Genomic DNA, 19,299 nt, shown 5'->3' with positions numbered 1-19,299 from the left:
CTCTTTTTTTCTTTCTCCTTTTCCTAATAATAAACATACCCTTTGATAATGTCAAAGAAATTTTTTGACATGTGAAAAGAAAGCATGGATAGAATTTGAGGGGATTACTGAGTGAAGTAAGTCAGCGAAAAAGACATGATTTCACTCATGTATCCCACATGGGTGTGGGATACAGAGACAAAACTAAAACTAAAACCCTAGAAACCTTGACTACAGAATTGAAGCTACCAGAGAGGGAGAAGGAGAATAAAAGGGAGCGGGAACCCAAAGGACTATGGGGAAGAATTACTGGTACTTTGGTGGTGGGTGTGGTGCAGTAACATACATTTAAGGAGGTGTGAACCTATCTATACCCCTAAAACATGCAATGTTGAAAGCCAGTTGTTGCAGCAACTAAAAACAATTAAAACCTTAAAAAAAATTAAGTGCTTAAAATGATAAAACCTTTATTAAATCCTTGCTGTGTGCCAGGCCCTGTACTTGTTGCTTCTGATGACTCATCCCACTGGTTCATCCTGAGGCTAGTGTTGGCACTATACCCATCTTACAGATGAAGAGTCTGAGGCTCCATGATTCATGAGTCATAGCAACTCATTGTAGCTTCAACACCAGGACATGGGACATCTCTCTAGTTTATGGGCTGTACCTTCCTCAACTTGGAGCATGGCCTGGAGAATTGGAGGACGGGATGAACCAAGGAGGACACCAATGAGGGACACTGACACTGTCCTGGCCATATTGATTCTTGTGCTTGATTGCTTGACTCTGCAGCCTGTAAGCTGAGACTGGACTCGCAGGATGGGTCTGAAGGGGAAGCAGTGTCAGTGGCTGTGATGGGGCTGTGTCCTGTGTCCTAGGTCTCTGCTCTAGCACTGTCATGCCTTTGGCTCTTGGATTTTAAAATATCCTCAGCAGGATCGAGAGAAGAAACATTTTTCCCCCTCAAAGATTGATTTATTTATGCATACAAATGTAAACAGGGAGGCCTCTGGCTGTTGGATTTTAGCAAGTCATGAAAAACTTGACTTCAGTGCTGTTTTCTGAAGGCCAGTGAGCAGCAACAAAAAGAAATGTCAAGAATAATGATAATAAAAGCTGGCATGGGGGCCCTTCATGGTGGCAAAAGGGGTTAAAGCGCAGTACTATAAATCTATCCACAGCCACTGCAGCACCAGTTCCATCCCTAGCCAGGAAGGTGACCCACATGGCGCAGCAGACCTCTCCTATCCTGCCCACAGTTTCTCTCAGCAGTGTATTTCAGTAGATCCACCTTTTCTGTTCTCCACTCTGTCTTTGGGGAATCTTCTCACACCCCACACCTCTGGCGTATACCACAGTTCTTGTGTGCATAAATAAATACATCTTTTTTAAAAATTGATATGGAGTTTCCAAGTTCCTTCTCTAACTTGCTTTATTTTTTACAATTATTATTAAAAGTTTATTTTTACATCATTTTGTGCCTTTTTCAATCTCAGTTGTAATCCCCATGGACTTCCCATCACCAGTTCACCAGTGTGCCATCACCATAGTCCCATGCACTCCCGATCCCCTCTTTAACTTGCTTTCTTAATGAGGATGCTCACAACCTCTCCAATTGAACATACCAGGACTAGAGGGATGTTGAAGCACCATCCTTCAATTGCTAGGCCCAAGTTTAGACTCGTTGTGACTCCTGGCTTCTCATATATCCCACTTCTGATGTTAGCACATCCTATCACAGTCGTTTCAAAATACATCTCCAATCACTTCTCACCACCTCCTCTGGCTTGCGCCTGGTTCAGACCCATTATCTTCCTGATTACCCAGCTCTTCTTCAAATCTGTTTCCTCCACAATGAACAAAGAGCACCAAGGAGCACCTGAGTCCGGGTGGGCCCTTTCCCTGCTGACAGTGTCCACCTTGTGGCCTCAAAGCATCTTTCCCTGAAGTAATTTAACTGGAGTCAGGCTTGGCGTCTAGTATGCTGGTGTCCAGCATAATCTCCCTAAGGAGCATTGAGCTCTGTTGAGACAAACCACCTTCCTGGCAAAAGCAAATCACACTGAATCCTTCCTGACTCAACTCTTTCAGCTGACTTCTCCCCTGCCGCACCCTGCCCCCTGCCGCAGGCACTCAGACCTGCCTCAGCAGGACCTTGACCTGGCCTGTCTCATCCCTGGCCATGCCCCTTCCTACTCTCTCCTCCCTGAGGTTGGTGGACAGATGGGAACTCACTGTCCCCAGGCTAGCCTGGCTCTGTCCACATGCCTTGTCTGCTTGGATGTCTGATCCATAGAGTCTCAGCTCCCATGACCCATCCTTGGTCCCTGACAAACTCCTGTTCCCAGGCCTGGGTGACTGGTCCGACCAGGCCTCCTCCCTCCAAGCTCTCTGGTCATGGGATGTGCCTTGCCTAGTATGATAGGTTGGATGTTGTTTCCCCCCACCCCCAAATAAACCTACAACCCTGAACATGTAGATGTGATCTTATTTGGAAGAAGGGTCTTTGCAGATGTAATTAAGGACCTCTGAGAAGACATTACCCTGGGTTAGGATGGGTTGTGAATCCAGTGACAAGTGTTCTGATATGAGACAACAGAGGCACACAGAGAGGAGGGCCATGTGAAGACAGAGGCAGAGACTAGAGTGACACAGCCCCAGGGTAAGGGGTACCAAGGATTGCTGATGCAAGAGATGGCTTCTCCCACAGAAACACCAGGTCAGCCATGTTAACACCCTAGTTTTTGACATCTAGCCTACTGTTGTTTTAGGCCACCCAGGCAGACACAGGAAATAAAAACCTCCATTTTAGGTAGATCTGGGGTTCCTGAAGACTACATTGGGCTCCATACAGCTTATTATCTGCCACTTATTGGATCCCACAGGCCTGTTTTTGAGCTGGCCCTCAGAAAATGTGCCCAGTGAGAAATACATGGAACAGGTCCCCAGGAGAGGGAAGTTTTCCTGGAGTCATAGGGAATGAATATCTTTTTCTCAAGTGGGAGTTGGAGAAACGGGAATGTGGCTCCTTCCTAGGGCACCAGTGCAGACCCCAGGTCAGGCTTGTCTTGCATTAACATGAATGACCACTGAACAAATGTGGTAGGTCCTCTTATTTGAAACACTTTGTCATCCTACTCACTCATTTGACAAACTTTTGGAGGGGCAGTTTTAGGACAGATGCTGCCCTGGATGCTGCTATGTGAAGATTACTAGGGCACAGTTGATGACCTCAGGAAACAGGTTGCTTCTGGATTTTCCCCATAGTTATCTTTCCTCTCCTATGACAGTGGTAAGATGTTTGTAAAGTAGAAGAAATTAGACTCCAACCCAACTAGGGCAAGCCTGGAATTGGCAACTGTGAAAATGTCTCAGGTCCCTGGGAGGGAACATGAGTACATGTACTTAAAGGCCTAGATTACAATAGAAAGTATAAATGCTTATTGTGTTGGGTTATTTTGAGATGGAAAGTTGGTACATAAAATTTTTAAGGGACTTATCCTACAAATGACACTCCCTCCACCTAGCAAAGGAAAATGAAGACAAAACTAAATCCAAAACCCCTTCAAGCTCTTACCTCATTCAAAGGAAAAGCTTAAGTTCTGCTTGTGACCCACTAGACCCTACACCAGTCCTTCCCATTCCCTCTCCCTCTGCCTGTAAAATAGTCATAATAGTGGACCCCAGCCTAGCTGTTGATTAAGCAGCTTAGGCTAGTTCTTGCATAAGGGCCTTTGTACACATTGTTCCCTTTGCCTGGAAAACTCTTCCCTCAGTGTCTACATAGCTTCTACCTTAGTGGCTGCTCAAATCTTGACAGTATTATTTAAAATTGTCCTCAACACTCTTTGCCCATTTCTTTTCATTCTTCCCATCACTTTCACTACTGTCTAGCTGATCAGATGTTTTATTCATTTATCCTTATTTCCCTCCCTCCCCCACTTGCCCATCAGCTGTGCAAGGGAAGGAACTTTTGCCAGTTTTGTTTGCTGCTATGTCCCTAGTATCAAGAACAGGGCTAGGCACACAATAGGTGTTCAATAACATTGGACTGACAAACGCTTATTATCAATCAGGCAACAATGCTGCATCCTTCAATAATTAATAACTAATGAGAAGTTAACTTTTTTTGAGAATAATTAACTTTTTTTTTAAGATTTATTTATTTGTGTATACAGAACTGGGGTACAGGTCAGAGGTGCAGGGGTAGTGAGAGGATTCACCAACACAGAGTGGAAAGCAGAACAGGCAGAACGACGAAATACACTGCTGCGGGGAGCAGTGGGCGGGTCAGGAGAGGTCTGCCGCGCCATGTGGTCACCTCTGGGGTGGGCGGGCATCGAACTCATGCTTAAGTGGCTTTAGCTTCTCAGTGTTGTGCTTTAACCCGCTGCGCCACCAGGGAGGGCCTGAGAATAATTAACTTTTAAAGAAATTTTGGGTAGGTTAGCAAATGTTTAGATTTGCTCAAGTCCCTTGTGTGCTTGCTTTGGGTCATGCCTGTGTGAGGAACTTCTCAGAGCTGAGCTATTGGAAGTCTAGCTCTAGAAAAAGTGAGAAGGTAGAGTTCCTACGTAAGAGGAAAATGAGGCTCTGGGAGGTTTATAATTTGCTCAGGGGGATGTAATGTGCAGAACTTGAAATGAACCCAGCTACCCTCCAAAAGCAAGTCCACCCTCTTTTGATTAATTATATCTGTCAATAAGAACCAATAATCAAAAATTGAATTAATTTTATATAAACACTCAAGCCCCAGACTGTAAAAATATCTTGTGTGTCTCCTAACCTGAACACTCTGCAACTTTTCCATATAATAAAGGGCACCTATACATGCAAAGCTGGGCATAAAACTGGTATGGTCTTCTTAGACCAGTACACAGGACAATGAGGCTTGGTGAAGCAATTATAGATAAAATGATCTTGCGTGATTGAAGTTCAATATAAAGAAGCATCTAGGAATAGAGTATTATTCTAGAAGATGGAAAATGCTGTCTTCTTATAATCAGCAATTTAGTTCTTCCACAAATTCATCTTTCCCTTTCCAGCTTCTGAAAAATTTTCTGGTCACTTCTTTGGAAACGGCATCTTCCCTCTTGGTTCCTATTTTGTGCTTAAGAACAAAGGTTACCAACTACCTGCTGGGTCATCACACTCTCTGTAACAGCAGGCTGAATAGGAGCCATATGCCACATTTGTGAGTCTAACCAGGTGGGGACCGCCAGGCAGAGTGCCGAGGACTTCAAACCGGGAGTCTGCAAGAGCAGCTCCTCCTCAGATAGCTGCTGGGAGGCTGACCTGGGTCAAAAGTCAAGTTCTTCATGTCATGTTCTTTTTCCACCCCAATGCATTATCATGCCATTTTCATAGCACCTCTATGAGGTCTGTAACTTCATTTGCCTCATTTTTCAAAGGAGGTTGCTTCTTTTGGGTGCAGATCACAAGACTGCATCAGGATAGTAAGTTTAGGGACTGCTGCCTCGGGCTGGGTGAGGGCTAGGCCTTGACCAGAGAGTCTTAGAGACCTGGAGATTTTTTAAGATTTACTTACATAAGCATGTAAGAACTGGGGTATAGACCAGAGTGGTGGTGGTGGTGGTAGTGTGTGTGTGTGTAGGAGGGTGGGTTGAGAGGATTCACCAGAGGCAGAGTAGGGAGAAGAACAGGCAGAGGGGAGCAGCAGGTGAAACAGGAGTGGTTTGCTGTGCCATATGGGTCAGCTCCTTGGCCTGGGGCTCCAATTCATGCTGCAGTGGCTGCAGCTTCATAGTGCTATGCTTTAACCCCTTGTACAACCAAGGAGGCCCCTGCCTGGGAATTTGGTTCCTGGAGTTTAGCTGAGCACACTGACTCAAAAGATCTCAAACTCACCTTGTTTGTTGGGGTTATGAGCTATAGACTAAGATTAAACTTTCACTTTAGGCCATAATGATAGCTGACATACTAGTTTTCCTATGCAAGGTTTATATCTGGAAATTCTTATAACCCTTGAGAAGGTACTAGTGTTGTGCCTATCTTACACTTAAACTGGAGCACAGAAAGGCTGTCACTTGCCCAAAGTTACACAGGTAGCAAGTGGTTGAGTTGGTACTCAAATCTAGAAACAGGAACAATGGCTAAGGAAAGAGAGGGGCACAAACACTGACCTGGATTTTCACAGCCACCCAAGTAGGACTGGAAGAATAAATGTAACAGAAGAGGAATGAGGAAGTGCTTAATTCCCATGCTATATTGTGCAAAGAAAAAAAGACCATATGGTATATTGTTTTTAAAAAGAAATAAACACTTAGGCATTACTTGTACAGTACCTCCAGAAAGGCACTCGTGAATCTGAGACCATTCATTGGAGGTGGACTCAAAACAGGGAGGACTTAGAACAGGGAGGACTTTCACACTACATGCCATTTCCAGTTTGGTACTGTGTTTGCACAGCCAAGAATTGAAAATTATGCTTATATAAGCAGACTCTCAGAGGATGCACAAAAACGTTTTTGAGAAAAAGGGAGCATAGCTGGTGCCATGGTTTGTCTAAATTACCATTTGGGAAAAGGAACTGTAGGCCCAGAAAGGGAGGGGGTTCAACTTTTCAATGTAGATCAAGAATACATTTTGAGTTTCACGGTATGTTTAGATCACGTAAAAATGCCACACCATGGAGATGTGGGATATCAAAGAACCAGGCAGGTCCACACGTATTAACATAAAAGGAGCTCTTAAATGTGCTTATCAGAAAGGTATGGAAATAGAAACTAAATTCACTGTATAAATTCAATACAGAAGCTACAGTATTGAGCAAGGAGAGATCCATGGGTGCACCAAAAACCTGTCACACATACTGTGTCCAGCATGGGCAACAATAGCAACAAAAAAAATCACACCTGCGGGGCAGTCTTTTATATGGTTGAGTCTTTTTCACCATCATTTGCCCTGAAGACTCACCCTGCACAATGCTCTAAACTCAGTAGGTTTTTTCTGGGGGTTTCCAGAACTGTATGTTGGGGCTTTCTGTACTTTCGTGCCTGTGGCATTTTGCTCTTAAGTTTACAGGGACCTGGACCTGCTAAGTATGTAGCAATGTGATCCTGGAGTCTGAGGGCAGGGTAATAGCAACTGTAGGGATCTGTGACTGAGACTGGAGTCAAAGCTGTCCTCTTGGTGCCTGAAGTAGATCTTGTGATAAGGTTCTTTTGGGGCTTGATACTTCAGGGGTCACTTGCAAGATGGTGTCAAGATTCAATGTGGCCACCTATAGATACAGAACATTTCCATGAGTGCAGCAAGCCACTGCTGCTCAGAAATTGTTTTGAGTGGTTTATAATTGTTTCAGTGTGAAGGGAAAGCCACTTCTCCTTTGACTTTAAATGAGCTGTTCTTTTTCACTTTTAAAACATTTTGTTGGGAGGAGCATAAAAAAAATTTTGCCCAAAAGTAGCAATACATTGTTTCAAATTTATATGATCTATATAATTACTTACCTTATAATAAAAAGTTTCTTTAAAAAGTTACAAAGTAAAACCAGTTTCAGATGCCTGCAAATAAAGCAAGGGCAGAAAATGGGTCTTCTCCAGGGTGGGGCAGCCCTAGGCTGGAATTCTCCTAGGCTGTCTGGTTTGGCAAGGGCTTGCCTGACACCCAGCCTGTTCCAGCAAGAAAACAGTGGAGAGGGATTATGAGGGCAGACACCTACCCTGGGCCCCAACAACCAGGCTCTGAAAAATAGGCAAGGCAACTGCTTAACTTTGGCCCCAAATGTCACCAAAACATAGGCTCTGACCCCTCAGCCTTTTGGATGCCTAGATCCAGAATGTAGGATTCACACACTAGGGCACTTATCTCTTCCGTGCAGAGGACTCCAACTTCTTGTCCACCCTCTCCACTCCCTCCCTCCCACCTTTGGAAGGATGCCCAGTCCCCACCCCAGCCCCAATCATTAGAGCCCTCAAACAGAGTCGCAGGACCGCTCCCCTGAGGTTTAGCATCAGTCTTTAATGCTATCACGCTGCACATTGACAAGTCACACGCTTTGGTCTTGTGTTGGCAGTGGCAACTTACAATGAGTCTGAAGGTCTGAGCACCAACTGGCCTGCTGGGAACAGACACTTGTTCCATCTATCCCCACTCCCAAGGACGCTTTCTGAATTCCATCATGGCTCTATACACACAGAGGCAGCTGCTGTGGCTGGGTTTTGAGTGCACACCAATTTTACAAGGAATTATAAAAACATATTTACAGACGTTCCACAGTGCTCCTATAATCAGAAGCAACGACCCTTTTATCAAAAGGGATTATATCTAGGGCTGTGCAAAATTCAAAAGGATTAGATCCCCTTGAAAGAGTCCAGAGTTCATGAAACAAACAAACAAACAAGACCTGGGCTACTGCTAAGCCCCAGGTGTGATAAAAGGTTGCCTTACAGAAGGAAAAAGTATGACCCAAAAGTGAGTGTGCACTTGGCCTTTGGCCTCAGAGGCAGTAGTAGAGGGGGCTCCCTACTCTGGCCAGGGCTTATGGCCCTTGAGGGAGAGGAGGCCATGAAAGTCACTCACTCATTTGAGGCTGGCTCCCTTGGTCCTGCTGGAGTGAGAGGTATTGCTTGTGGGTGCTGGCCAGGCAGTTCTGCAAAATTAGTCTAGATTTTCAATCTGAGATGGCTAAAAGGAAGACAGAGTTCTTCAGAAGAGCAAGATGTGGGAGACAAATACAGAATGAAACATTAACTGCTCATACAACAGAAACTGAGGAATGTAAGGGGTCAGTGAAAGGGGCTGGCAGGTTGACACCAGGTAACAATGATAAGCGAAGGGACCACAAAGGGGTCAAGTCCAGCTGCAGGACTGCCTCTAGTCTCTGAGCAGGGCCTGGATGAAGAGAGCGTGGGCCCACCAAAGAGGCATCTGGAGCCAGTGGGTAGATTGAAATTCATTTTCCTACTATCCCCGCCACCTGCCGCCCTATTGCTCAAAAAACCACTTAAGTCTAGTGAACGACTTTGAAAGATTGTAATATATTCTCTGGAAAACATTCAGCAGTACGAAAGCCCTCCCTGGGCCCTCCCGCCATCTCACGGGTCCACAACTGGTGGAACGGTCCAGAAATCCTTGCGCTCTGGAAAGGTCCCTGGTCAGTCCTTGAGGAATTTAGGTGGCTATATTGGAAGAACCTGCTCAAGTACGGTTCTTGATGTCTGGGGAATCCTTTCAGGAAAAATTACTTCAAATTCAATAATGAGGTCCCCGCGTTTCTCAGGTGTTTTGGGGAGGGGGAGGCCTTCTCCAGGTACTTTTCGCCGCATGCCAGGCCTGATGACATCTTTGAATACGACGGGTATGGTCCTACCATCCAGAGTGGGGACATTCACTGTACAGCCACACAAAGCCTTTAAAGAAAAGGGACAGTATTATGTCAAAGTTAGCATAGGGTACCCAACTCCTGCCGAGTGGCTTTTAGTGTAGGGTAAGAGCAGCTATTACCCTGCTCCTAAGTCACCAGCAAAAGAAGCTCCAGAAAAAGTCTTAGTTTTGCTCCATTTGCACCCTCCCTCAGTCTGGCATATACTGAACACTCAGAAATATGTCAAGCAAATAGTGAACAGATTCCAAAAGTAGCCACCTCCCTCCACAGCTATCACTGCTCCACCTAGTGTCTTACCTCCCGAAGGCTGATCCTTGCTGGGTAAATGACATCAGAGCCATCTCTCTTAAAGATATTGTGTGGTTTGTCCTTTAAAACAAAGACGATATCGGCGGGAATGTTGTTGGAGGTCTGGTCTCCTTCCTTGGGGAATGTGATTTTGGTCCCTTCTTTCCACCCCCGCTTCACTTCGATAGTCAAGATTTTGTCTTCATTGCGAATGCTTTTTCCATCGGGGTTCAACCGCTTATGGGATATTTTCATCTTCTTGGTACAGCCACTGTAGATCTCTTCAAGCGAGACCCTAAGGTCATGGGTGACGGGGGGATCTTGCTTCTTTCGGGTTGGCTCTTGGGTAGGGCGGGAGCGGCCAAAGTTCATGTTGGTGAATCCACTCATGCCCATGGGGAAGCCAGAGAACGGGTCATCAATGTCCATGCCTTCCTCTCCGTTCCGCTGTCCAAAAAAGGTGTCAAAGGGATTTCGACCACCAAATAACTCAGCGAACATGGCATGAGGATCTCCATGGAATGTGTAGCTGAAAGAGGTACCGTTAGCACCACCACTGCTCCCACCACTGGGGCCACTGCCCTTTAGGCCTGAAAGGTAAAAGTGGAAGTTAGACAGCTGGCTTCTCTATCTAGGAGACAGACACTCCCACCCACATATTCCAGGGCAGCATGAAGGCCGAGGGGCTCAAGCTCTCAGACTGTCATCTCTAAAGGCCATCCCGGTCTGTGCATGTGACAGAGCACCCACAATGTCACAGAACTTCCAAAGAATTTACCACCAGATGAGGTGGAATAGGCATCACCCCGGTTCAACTTTTACAACGCATTTACTCTGTGTGGGGAGAGGCAAAAGAAACGGAGAGGTTCAAATTCTCTCACCCTGGCCAGGATCCTTATATAAAAGCCACTCCATTTCTTAAGACCAAGCCCAGAAGGCAGTCTGAGTCATCCCCCAGCATCTGGACAAGAAAGCTCTTTTCTCTTTCCCTGAAGAAGGCAAACTCCAGGAGGATGGGCAGAGGCGGCCACTCCCTGCACCTGGACGGCCCAAGTCCGCGCAGGCAGCTATCTACGTGCCTGGCACTGGGCTAGGTAAGCACTTCACAGGAATTACCTCACTCCACACGCACAGGGTCCCAAGAGGGAGATCGTGCTAATTGGCACTCTCATTGCAGGCTCACTGCCCACAGGTCCAGCCCGGCGCTGTCAGTGGCCCCGCCCCGCCCCGCCGGGCCGCACAGCTTCCCACCTCCGCCCGGGGGACCTGGGGCCGCGGTACCATCAGTGAGTTACTCCTCCATCTCCCTCAGCGTCTGCACTTGCACCCCCGGGCTGCTCAGGGACGTGAGTGAGGCGCTCAGGGAGAGACGGCCCCAGACGTGCCAGAAGCTTCCCGGGCAGCAGCGCGGGCAGGGCTCCTCCTCCCACTCGGCCGCCTCCAATCCGAGGGCGGAGGCCCGCGTCGAAAGAGGGTGGGGTGTGCTGCCCACCAGGCCCGGGGCGCCCCCGGAAATGCAGCAGTGGGACCAGCGAGCCTCGGTTTCCCTGCCTGTCAAACGGCGGGGGCGCGACCCCGGCCAGGCGCGCGCGCACACACCTTCTTCCCCGTAGCGGTCGAAGATCTCGCGCTTGCGCGGGTCGCTAAGCACGTCGTAGGCCTCGGCGATCTCCTTGAACTTCTCCTCGGCGCCGGGCTCCTTGTTCTTGTCCGGGTGGTAGCGCAGCGCCTGGCGGCGGTAGGCCCGCTTGATCTCCTCGTCCGATGCGCCGCGGGCTAGGCCCAGCGTCTGATAATAGTCCTTGCCCATGGCCCGAACCTGCGGCCCGCCGCCTAGCTGTCGCCGTACTCCGGCTCCGCCGCCGCCCGGTCCCGGACTCTATATACCCGTCCGGCGGAAGCTTCCAGAGCCCGCCAGCCCCCTCCAGAACCTTCCGCCCCGCCCACAGCACCGCGTCGACCAATCGCTGCTACCCAGACTACGACGCGCGACATCCGGGGTCGGGCCAAGCAGCCAACGGCCGCCCGCGCGCAGCCACACCCCTTCCCGCTCCACCCTCGGCAACGCCTTCCCGCGGCGCGCGCACCAGGGAACGGAGGCCCCGCCCCCTCAGCGATGAGCCAATCGGGACCTCCCCCCCAGTTGAAGACCCCGCCCCGCCTCCGATTTGGGTCGTACAGACACGCAGCTCCTGGAAGGACCGCCTATCCTCAGGAGGATGCCCCGCTCCTCCCCGGAGACGAAAAAACTGCGGCCCCCCAGTAGACGGAGCCTTGGCTCTGGCTGGAAGTCAAACCCACTCTGTGCTCTTCCAATTACAGTTCTCGAGGCTGTGGAAGAATGCAGTTGGGAGCCTCAGGATTGTCCCTGTCCTTACCAGACAAGTCCCTAGTAAAGCGAGGTGCAGCCCCGGAAAAGCTCACGTTCCTGGAGATGTCTTCCCAGTCCCTCCTTGGTTTTCAAGTTAAGTATCACCTACCTACCAGCCCGTTAGGATGCAGGTACTGCATCCTGCTCTGTTTGTGCTGGGTGGCTAATGACTGGGACAATATCCTGAATTTGAAATGCCCTTGTTTCTTTTTCTCTCACTACCTTTATAATTTGGCAGGGGGGGCGGTGGCGTGGATGTGTCATAAACCTTTCAGGGCTTCTATTCCTCACCTGTGGATGGTGACATGATGGCGTTTGGCTCAGAGTCTAGAGGACCAGTGGTCAAGGACAGAACTGTTGGGGAAGGAGGCTCTGAAGCAGTAAAGGCTTCAGTGGTACTGCTGAGGGGGAGGTTGCAGGAGGAAGTGATTGGGAAGTCAGGCTGCTGAAATGCTGGCTTTGGAGCAAGAGAGCCAGGTTTTATTCCCAGTTCCAGCACTTTCTATTTGAACCTTAGATTGGTTATTGAGCCATAGTGAACCTCAACTTCCTCACCTGCACAATGGGGATAGCAGTTGTGTCCACCTCACAGGGTTTTGAAGTCAGTGTTTGTAAAATGCTCAGCACAGTCCAGGCACAGAGGAAGTGCTGTCCAGCAGGTGACTGTCTCATTGAGTAGTTGGTTGCTGAGCCATCTCCTTCCTGATAGCCACGCAGCAAAAAGCTTTTGGTGGTTGCCCCCTTGTGCAGGCTGGGACGATGGCCTTCTGCTGTCCAGGTGGGGGATCACAGCTCCTGCTACATTCTCTGACACCAGAGTGGCCCACTTCAGACTCTGGAGTAGGGCACACAGAGGCCAATCTGGGAGGCTGGGTCTGGCCTGGGCATCCATGGGCACAGAACACTGAAGAGGTCCGAACCAGCCACAGTGGCAGATAATTCACTTTTTAAAAAACTGTATAAAGGGCCCTCCCTGGTGGCGCAGCGGGTTAAAGCACAGCACTGAGAAGCTTGAGCCACTTCCGCATGAGTTCCGTCCCCGCCTGCCCTGGAGGTGACCACATGGCGTGGCAGACCTCACCTGACCCACCCGCTGCTCCCCTCAGCAGTGTACTTTGTCGATCTGCCTGTTCTGCTCCCCTCTTTGTCTCTGGTGAGTCCTCTCAACCTCCGCATCTCTGGCCTGTACCCCAGTTCTGTATGAATAAATAAATCTTTAAAAAATAATAATAATAAAAAAAAGCTGTATAAATAGCACAAAGTCATCATATCTGGAAAAGCACAGAGCTTGTGGACTTCCTTACACTTGTACACTAATATTTTACAGTATAAATTTAATTTAGACTTACAAATGAGGTAACCCCTAAAGGTTTTCATGTGGTGGGTCAAAAATACTGGGCAAGGTACAGTGTTGGGAGCAATATTAGGGCTGGGGACTCCCTCATCCTTGAATAAGCCTGGGTCATCGTTTTGGAGATTTTCATCGTTTAAACACCTCCTCACCCCCCACTCTTCTCAGCTGCATGCAAAGTCAAAAATACTACAACACATCTCCTTATGACTGATTCTTTGACCTGGGCACTTCAGAATTTCACTGAAAAAGAGGTCTTTGCAAAAAACTCAGCACATCTTGAGCTCTCAGCTCAAGGAAGTTTTGAGTTAGCTTTAGACATCAACTTGGCAAGGCTCTAGTGCCCAGTTAATCAATGAAACATTAACCTAAGGGTTGCCGCAAAGGTGTTTTATAGATGTAGTTTAAGTAACATCTATGGTTAGTGGACCTTAAGTACAGGTGACAATCCTGGATAGTTGGGTGGGCTTCAGCCAATCACTTGAAAGACTTTAAAAACAAACATCAAAAGACCTTAAAACAAATACCAAGGTTTCCCTGTGGAAAAAGCATTAGCTCCTGGCCAAGAGTCTTCAGCCTGCTGTTTACCCTACACATTTTAGACTTGCCCAGCCAGCCTTCAAAATTGTGTAAGCCTTGAAAATCAACTGAATCGACCTCTTAATACACATGCTACTTACAAACACATATACCCTACTGGTTCTTTTTTTTGGCTGAACTCTGACAGAAAATGAAGTGGATGAGTTAGGAGTTAGTCTGCCTCAGTTTAAATCTAGGCTTTACTTACTATTTATTTATTTACTACCTGTGTAGTAAACACAACTCAATCTCAGCTTGTTCTTTCAGAGGTGTGTTTTCCAATAAATGGGAGTAAGACTATTTTATCTACCAGTATTGCTATGTGATGAAATTGAGAGGGGTCTGGAAATGAACATTATAATTATAGTTAGGCTGGACACAGTTCTACTCTGTGCTGAGTCAATTCTAGGTGCTGAAAGTGTATAACTCACTTAGTACTCCATATAATCCTATGAGGTTAGCCTGGTAACAGGTTGGGAAACTGAGACCCAGAGAGGTCATGTGACTTGTCTGTAGTCATCCAGTGAGAAAAATGCTAATGTGTAAAATATTTAGCACACTGAGTGCTTATGGTAAGCATTCAGCTTATTTAAGAGTTGATTCAGGGGGTCTCCCTGGTGGTACAAGGGGTTAAAGTGCAGCATCATGAAGTTATCCACAGGACTGCAGCATGAGTTTGATCCCTGGCTCAGGGAGGTGACCCACAGGTACAGCAGAATTCTCCTGTCTCACCTGCTACTCCCCCCTTAGCAGTATATTTCAGTCAATCTGCTTGTTCTGCTCCCTTCTCTGTTCCTGGTGAATCCTCTCAACTCCTGCACCTCTGGCTGGTACCCCAGTTCTTGTATGCATAAATAAATCTTAAAATAAAAATTGATTCAGATGATGGTAAAATAATAAACAAGAAACTCATCACCAGTTTTTTCTCTATTCATCAATAAGATACTCATTCAAAATAACCCAGGTGAGGGCCCTCCCTGGTGGCCCAACGAATTGAGATGCAGCACTGTGAAGCTAGCTGCAGTTGCTTCAGCATGAGTTCGATCCCCAGCCAGGGAAGTGACCCACATGGCAAAGCAGACCTCCCTGTCTCCCCCAGCTGTTCCCCTCAGCAGTGTACTTCATCAATCTGCATGCTCTCCTCCCTGCTCTGTCTCTGGTGAAATTTCTCACTGCCCCTATACCTCTGGCCTGTACCCCAGTTCTGTATGTATAAATAAACAAATCTTAGGGGAAAAAAAAGTACCAGTGTGATAGAAAAACCTGTGTTCATGTAAAAAACTATGAGTGCTTACTGAGGCTTTATTCATAATTACCAACAGCCATTCAAACCTAGATGTTCTTCAATATGTGAATGCATAAATCTGGCCACACAATGGAATACTATTTTTTTTATGAAAAAAAAAAAAAAAAAAAAAAGACGTGAGTCACTGATACAGGAAACAAAGCAGACAAACTTCAACTGTACTATGTTAGAGAAAGAAGCCAAACCAGAAGGCTCTATGAGTCTATGTGATTTCATTTTACTTCTGGAATTGGCAGAACTATCAGCATGGAAAGCAGATCAATAGTTGGCCAGGGACTGGGATCAGTTACAAAGGCATATGGGAATTTGGGAGGCTGATGGAAATGTTCTATAGTTTCACGGTGGTGGTGGTTATGACTATATATTTAGAACTATAAACTAACAAAAAGGTGAATTTTACCATATGTAAATTATAGTAAAAAAAAAAATCCCATGGACTTAAAAAAAGTCCATAGGATGGACTTGATGAAAATGGTGGAAGAGGCTAGGCTTGGGAGCTGTAACTCTACTTCTCCTGACACAGCAGAAAGTTGCTAACCAGCTCTGTCTTGTCTGGTCTCAGCTTTGCCTTCCCTCCCAGCGGTCTGAGTCAGCTGTTATAATGTGAAAAAACCAGCTGAGCTAGGTTCTGGAAAAAAAATCAAGATCCTATCTTTTCCAAGTGAGGATAATATGAAAGGGGTTTGTGAGATATAAACAACCAAACACCCCAGCTCTTCAATGTCCAAATGACTATGAGTCCCTCCCAAATCTGACCCAAAGAGGCCCCCTGCATTAATCTTTCTTTCTTTTCTCCCTCCTTCCTTTTCTCTCACTACATCATCGATTAATTACAACAGATACACTGCTGCTAAAGAATATGAACCAACAGCCAGATGAAAGAGAAGCATAGAGCAAAGTACAGGGAAAGGAATTGGAACTTCTATACCTTCTCTGGCTGTGTCATTCTCCCAAATTTCCAGGTGTCTACCAACTTTGGAAACTTGCTCATGCAGTGGTAAAGACCTTTCTGGAATTTTCCCTTTGGAAACTGATTTGAAGAGTTTGTGTGGCCTTCCTGGTGGTGCAAGAGTTTAAGTCTCAGCACTATAAAGCTACTGGCAGCCACTGCAGCACAAATTTGATCCCCGGCCGGGGAGCTGACCCACATGGTGCAGTGCACCTCTCCTGTCTTGACAGCTGCTCCCCTCAGCTGACACAAGCTATGCAACCTCTGTCATCAGACACGGTACAGATGGAGGGGAAGTGCTCTGAAAAAATCAGACTTTCCACGCTAACTTATGTTATGACCTCCTTTTTTTGTATAATCATAATATCAAAATATTCTGAGCAACTTTCAGCTTACAATTGGATTGCCTCAGCCGCATAAGGCCTGCCTGCTCTGACAAGCAAGCACTGCACCAGTATGAGAAATTCCTCTGAAGTCAAAAGTGACTTGACAATAGGCTGATCAATAAAAGCAAAAGGGCTGTTTCTGCAGTCTCTCTCACTGTGGGATGGAGGAAAACCCAAATCTTACCACTCTACTACCTCACCTAGCCTTCTATTCAGCTTCTACAGAATTACTCAAACTTCCTACTGTCTGGCCTTTAGATGTGAAATTCATCCAGGTTGCCTGTTTTAGAACTAGTCAGGTTTTCTACCTGCTACACTTCAAAGGAATCCACAAAAGTCTTCTGGCTAGTCTTTCAGGATTCTATTATCCAGTCTTTAGATAAGGAAATTCACCTATGTCTCCTATTCTGAGCAAATTATGTCTTCTACAGTCTAGACCAAAGGAAACTCACTTAAAACCTTTTAGCAAGTTTCTTCAAAGAACTTTTCCGAAATTTGATTTGCAAGAAATTTCCTCTTCCTGCCTCCCAGGATGTCTCAGGTAGGGAAAAAACCCATTAAGTAGTAGATAAGGTTTAAGGGACTTTATTTTAGTTAATCTTCACTATAGTAACATTAGTCTTAAACTTTGTGCACCTATGTACCTGTTTTTAACCTTGATTGATTTTAGAATGTTATAATCTCAAGGTCAAAATGACCCCAGACTATTCTTAGAAAAAAGCTGATTGTGATCTCAGCCCCTTTCGTATGCTAATGTCATCCCTCTGCCTGCTTGAAATGTATAAAATAAACCTCTGCTGAAGGCAGAGCAGGAAGACTTGCACCCAACTCCCACTCCATTATCTTCCTCGCTCCCCCCTTTCCCCTTTTTCTCCTTCTCCCCTTTTTAGGAATCTCCGCTGGCAGACACCTTACCACCTTAGGGTCCTGCCTGTCTTGTCTCTAACACTCAGCAGTGTATTTCAGTCAGTCTGTTCAGCTTCCCACTCTGTCTCACCCTCCCGTTCCTCTGGCCTACACCCCAGTGTATCTACTTGTTACTTTGAATAATTCAGCCACTGTGCCGGGGATAATGAGGACACAAGCAAGACCTTGCTGCTTTTATGTCTTAGACAGGTAGACTCAGGCACAGAGTCTGAATGGTTTGAGTGAAGAGGCAAGACTTCATTCTGAGGGAAGATTTGATTTCTGCTGACAGAAATCAAAGATGAATTACTAGAAACAAGATGAAGTTAATCAAAGAGGACCTCAACCTTGAAAGACGCTGCAAAAACTAACAGAATTCTCTTTTGGATCCTGCCAAAGGATTCTGCCTTTCTATGAGGGTAAGAGGTGGTGAAAATAATTAGGATGCCTCACCTGACAAACAGCACAGTATGTTCACAAAATGCTCTGGTGCTTGTTGCATGAATGTGGGACTCAGAAAAAAGTCTTTAAAGGAAAATTCCAAATCTATAGGAATGGGCATGGAATCTCTCAAAATGGCATCTATTTGGATACTGTATACCTCATCTAGTTGGATAAGAGATATGGAAGATAACCTGTTCAGACCATATCAAAGGTGAAAACTGGTACGACTGGCAAATTGAAACTTTTTTAAAAAAAGATTTACTTATTTATGCATATAAGAACTGGGGTACTGACCAGAGGTGTGGGGGTGAGAGGATTCACCAGAGACAAGAGGATGGAACAGAACAGGTGGATTGACTTAAATACACTGCTGAAGGGAGCAGAGGGTGAGGCTACAGGAGAGGTCTGCTGCGCCGTGTGGGTCAGCTCCCTGGCTGGGGATCAAACTCATGCTGCAGTAGTTGCAGACAGCTTCACAGTGCTTCACTTTAACTCCTTATGTCACCAGGGAGGGCCCCAAAGTTGAAACGTTTGAGGGAGCTTCAAATCAACTTCCTCAGCACCTCTCAATTTGACACCTCAACTAACTCAATTTGGCAGTATTTAAACTGGTAGCTTCTGACTGAGTACTCACCCTATCTCCCTCAATGAAGAAAGAGAACAAAGACCTCAGAACAGAGGGTCTCAAGATACAATGTGCTCTACAAATGCAAATGGAAACATGTTCCTTTGAAAGCAGACCTACACAACACCTTTGTGATACCATGTTTTGCTCCTGATAAACTCAGTGAAAAAGACAGTCTTTGAAAACTGTCTTTAGATGGTCCCCCAAACTGTAGGTTCAGAAGTTTCCAAAACTGAACCTGGATGACTAAGTGCTAACTATGCACTGACTCACCTTGCTCCACCCTTCTCTCCCTGAGGACTTTTCACCATGTTCCTGATGCCAGGCGTCTGGATTCCGAGGGGTTCAACAGTTGATGAAGATTCAGGGGCATGATCTAGAAGCAGGAGAAAAGAGAGAACGGTGAGAAAAGCAGGATAAAGGTGAGGGAATGTGCCAGGTGCTCCCTGTCCTTTGGCCTGCAACATTGACTATGTACATATGTTTGTGTGTATGTGTATGTATGGCCCCGACCTCCCCAGTCTACTCCTGACAATTAAGGAAGTAAAAGCTCAGCGTGATTCCAGACCAACTCCCTCCCCCAGGACTAGTGTGTGGGAGGCAAAAGCAGGCCACAAACTCCAGCCTTAATCTGTGACTTCATATATCCCAATAGGCACATTAAAAAGGTAAAAAATAAACTTATAAAAGATTTCTATAATGTCTTAATCCAATACATGATTTCAGTGTGTAGCCAACAAATGATTACGACGAGGTCCTTTTTAAG

The 19,299-nt window shown here is 46.4% G+C and overlaps 1 protein-coding gene across 1 annotated transcript; it reads right to left on the bottom strand.

The window, feature by feature from the left end:
- Positions 1 to 7,942: 7,942 nt before the first annotated feature.
- Positions 7,943 to 11,507, bottom strand: DNAJB1 (DnaJ (Hsp40) homolog, subfamily B, member 1). The gene is made up of 3 exons (XM_004688683.2): positions 11,216 to 11,507; positions 9,626 to 10,206; positions 7,943 to 9,353 (listed from the first exon to the last, which is right to left on the bottom strand). Exons 1-3 carry the CDS (start codon positions 11,424 to 11,426, stop codon positions 9,123 to 9,125), a joined length of 1,023 nt encoding a protein of 340 aa, XP_004688740.1. The 5' UTR covers positions 11,427 to 11,507; the 3' UTR covers positions 7,943 to 9,122.
- Between the last annotated feature and the right edge of the window lie 7,792 nt (positions 11,508 to 19,299).

This window comes from Condylura cristata, unplaced genomic scaffold (assembly GCF_000260355.1).
Source record: "Condylura cristata isolate star-nosed mole 26May11 unplaced genomic scaffold, ConCri1.0 scaffold00024, whole genome shotgun sequence".
Taxonomy (NCBI): Eukaryota; Metazoa; Chordata; class Mammalia; order Eulipotyphla; family Talpidae; genus Condylura; species Condylura cristata.
Note: the sequence above shows the minus strand (reverse complement) of the source record. Positions and strands in the feature narration are given on the sequence as shown.

Excerpts from the sequence above, each read along its gene's own strand:
- DNAJB1 (XM_004688683.2), bottom strand. The coding sequence starts at position 11,426 with ATGGGCAAGGACTATTATCAGACGCTGGGCCTAGCCCGCGGCGCATCG. Across the intron at positions 10,207-11,215 it reads CGACCGCTACGGGGAAGAAG|GCCTAAAGGGCAGTGGCCCC; the intron begins GTGTGTGCGCGC and ends TTTACCTTTCAG. Across the intron at positions 9,354-9,625 it reads CAAGGATCAGCCTTCGGGAG|GCTTTGTGTGGCTGTACAGT; the intron begins GTAAGACACTAG and ends TTTTCTTTAAAG.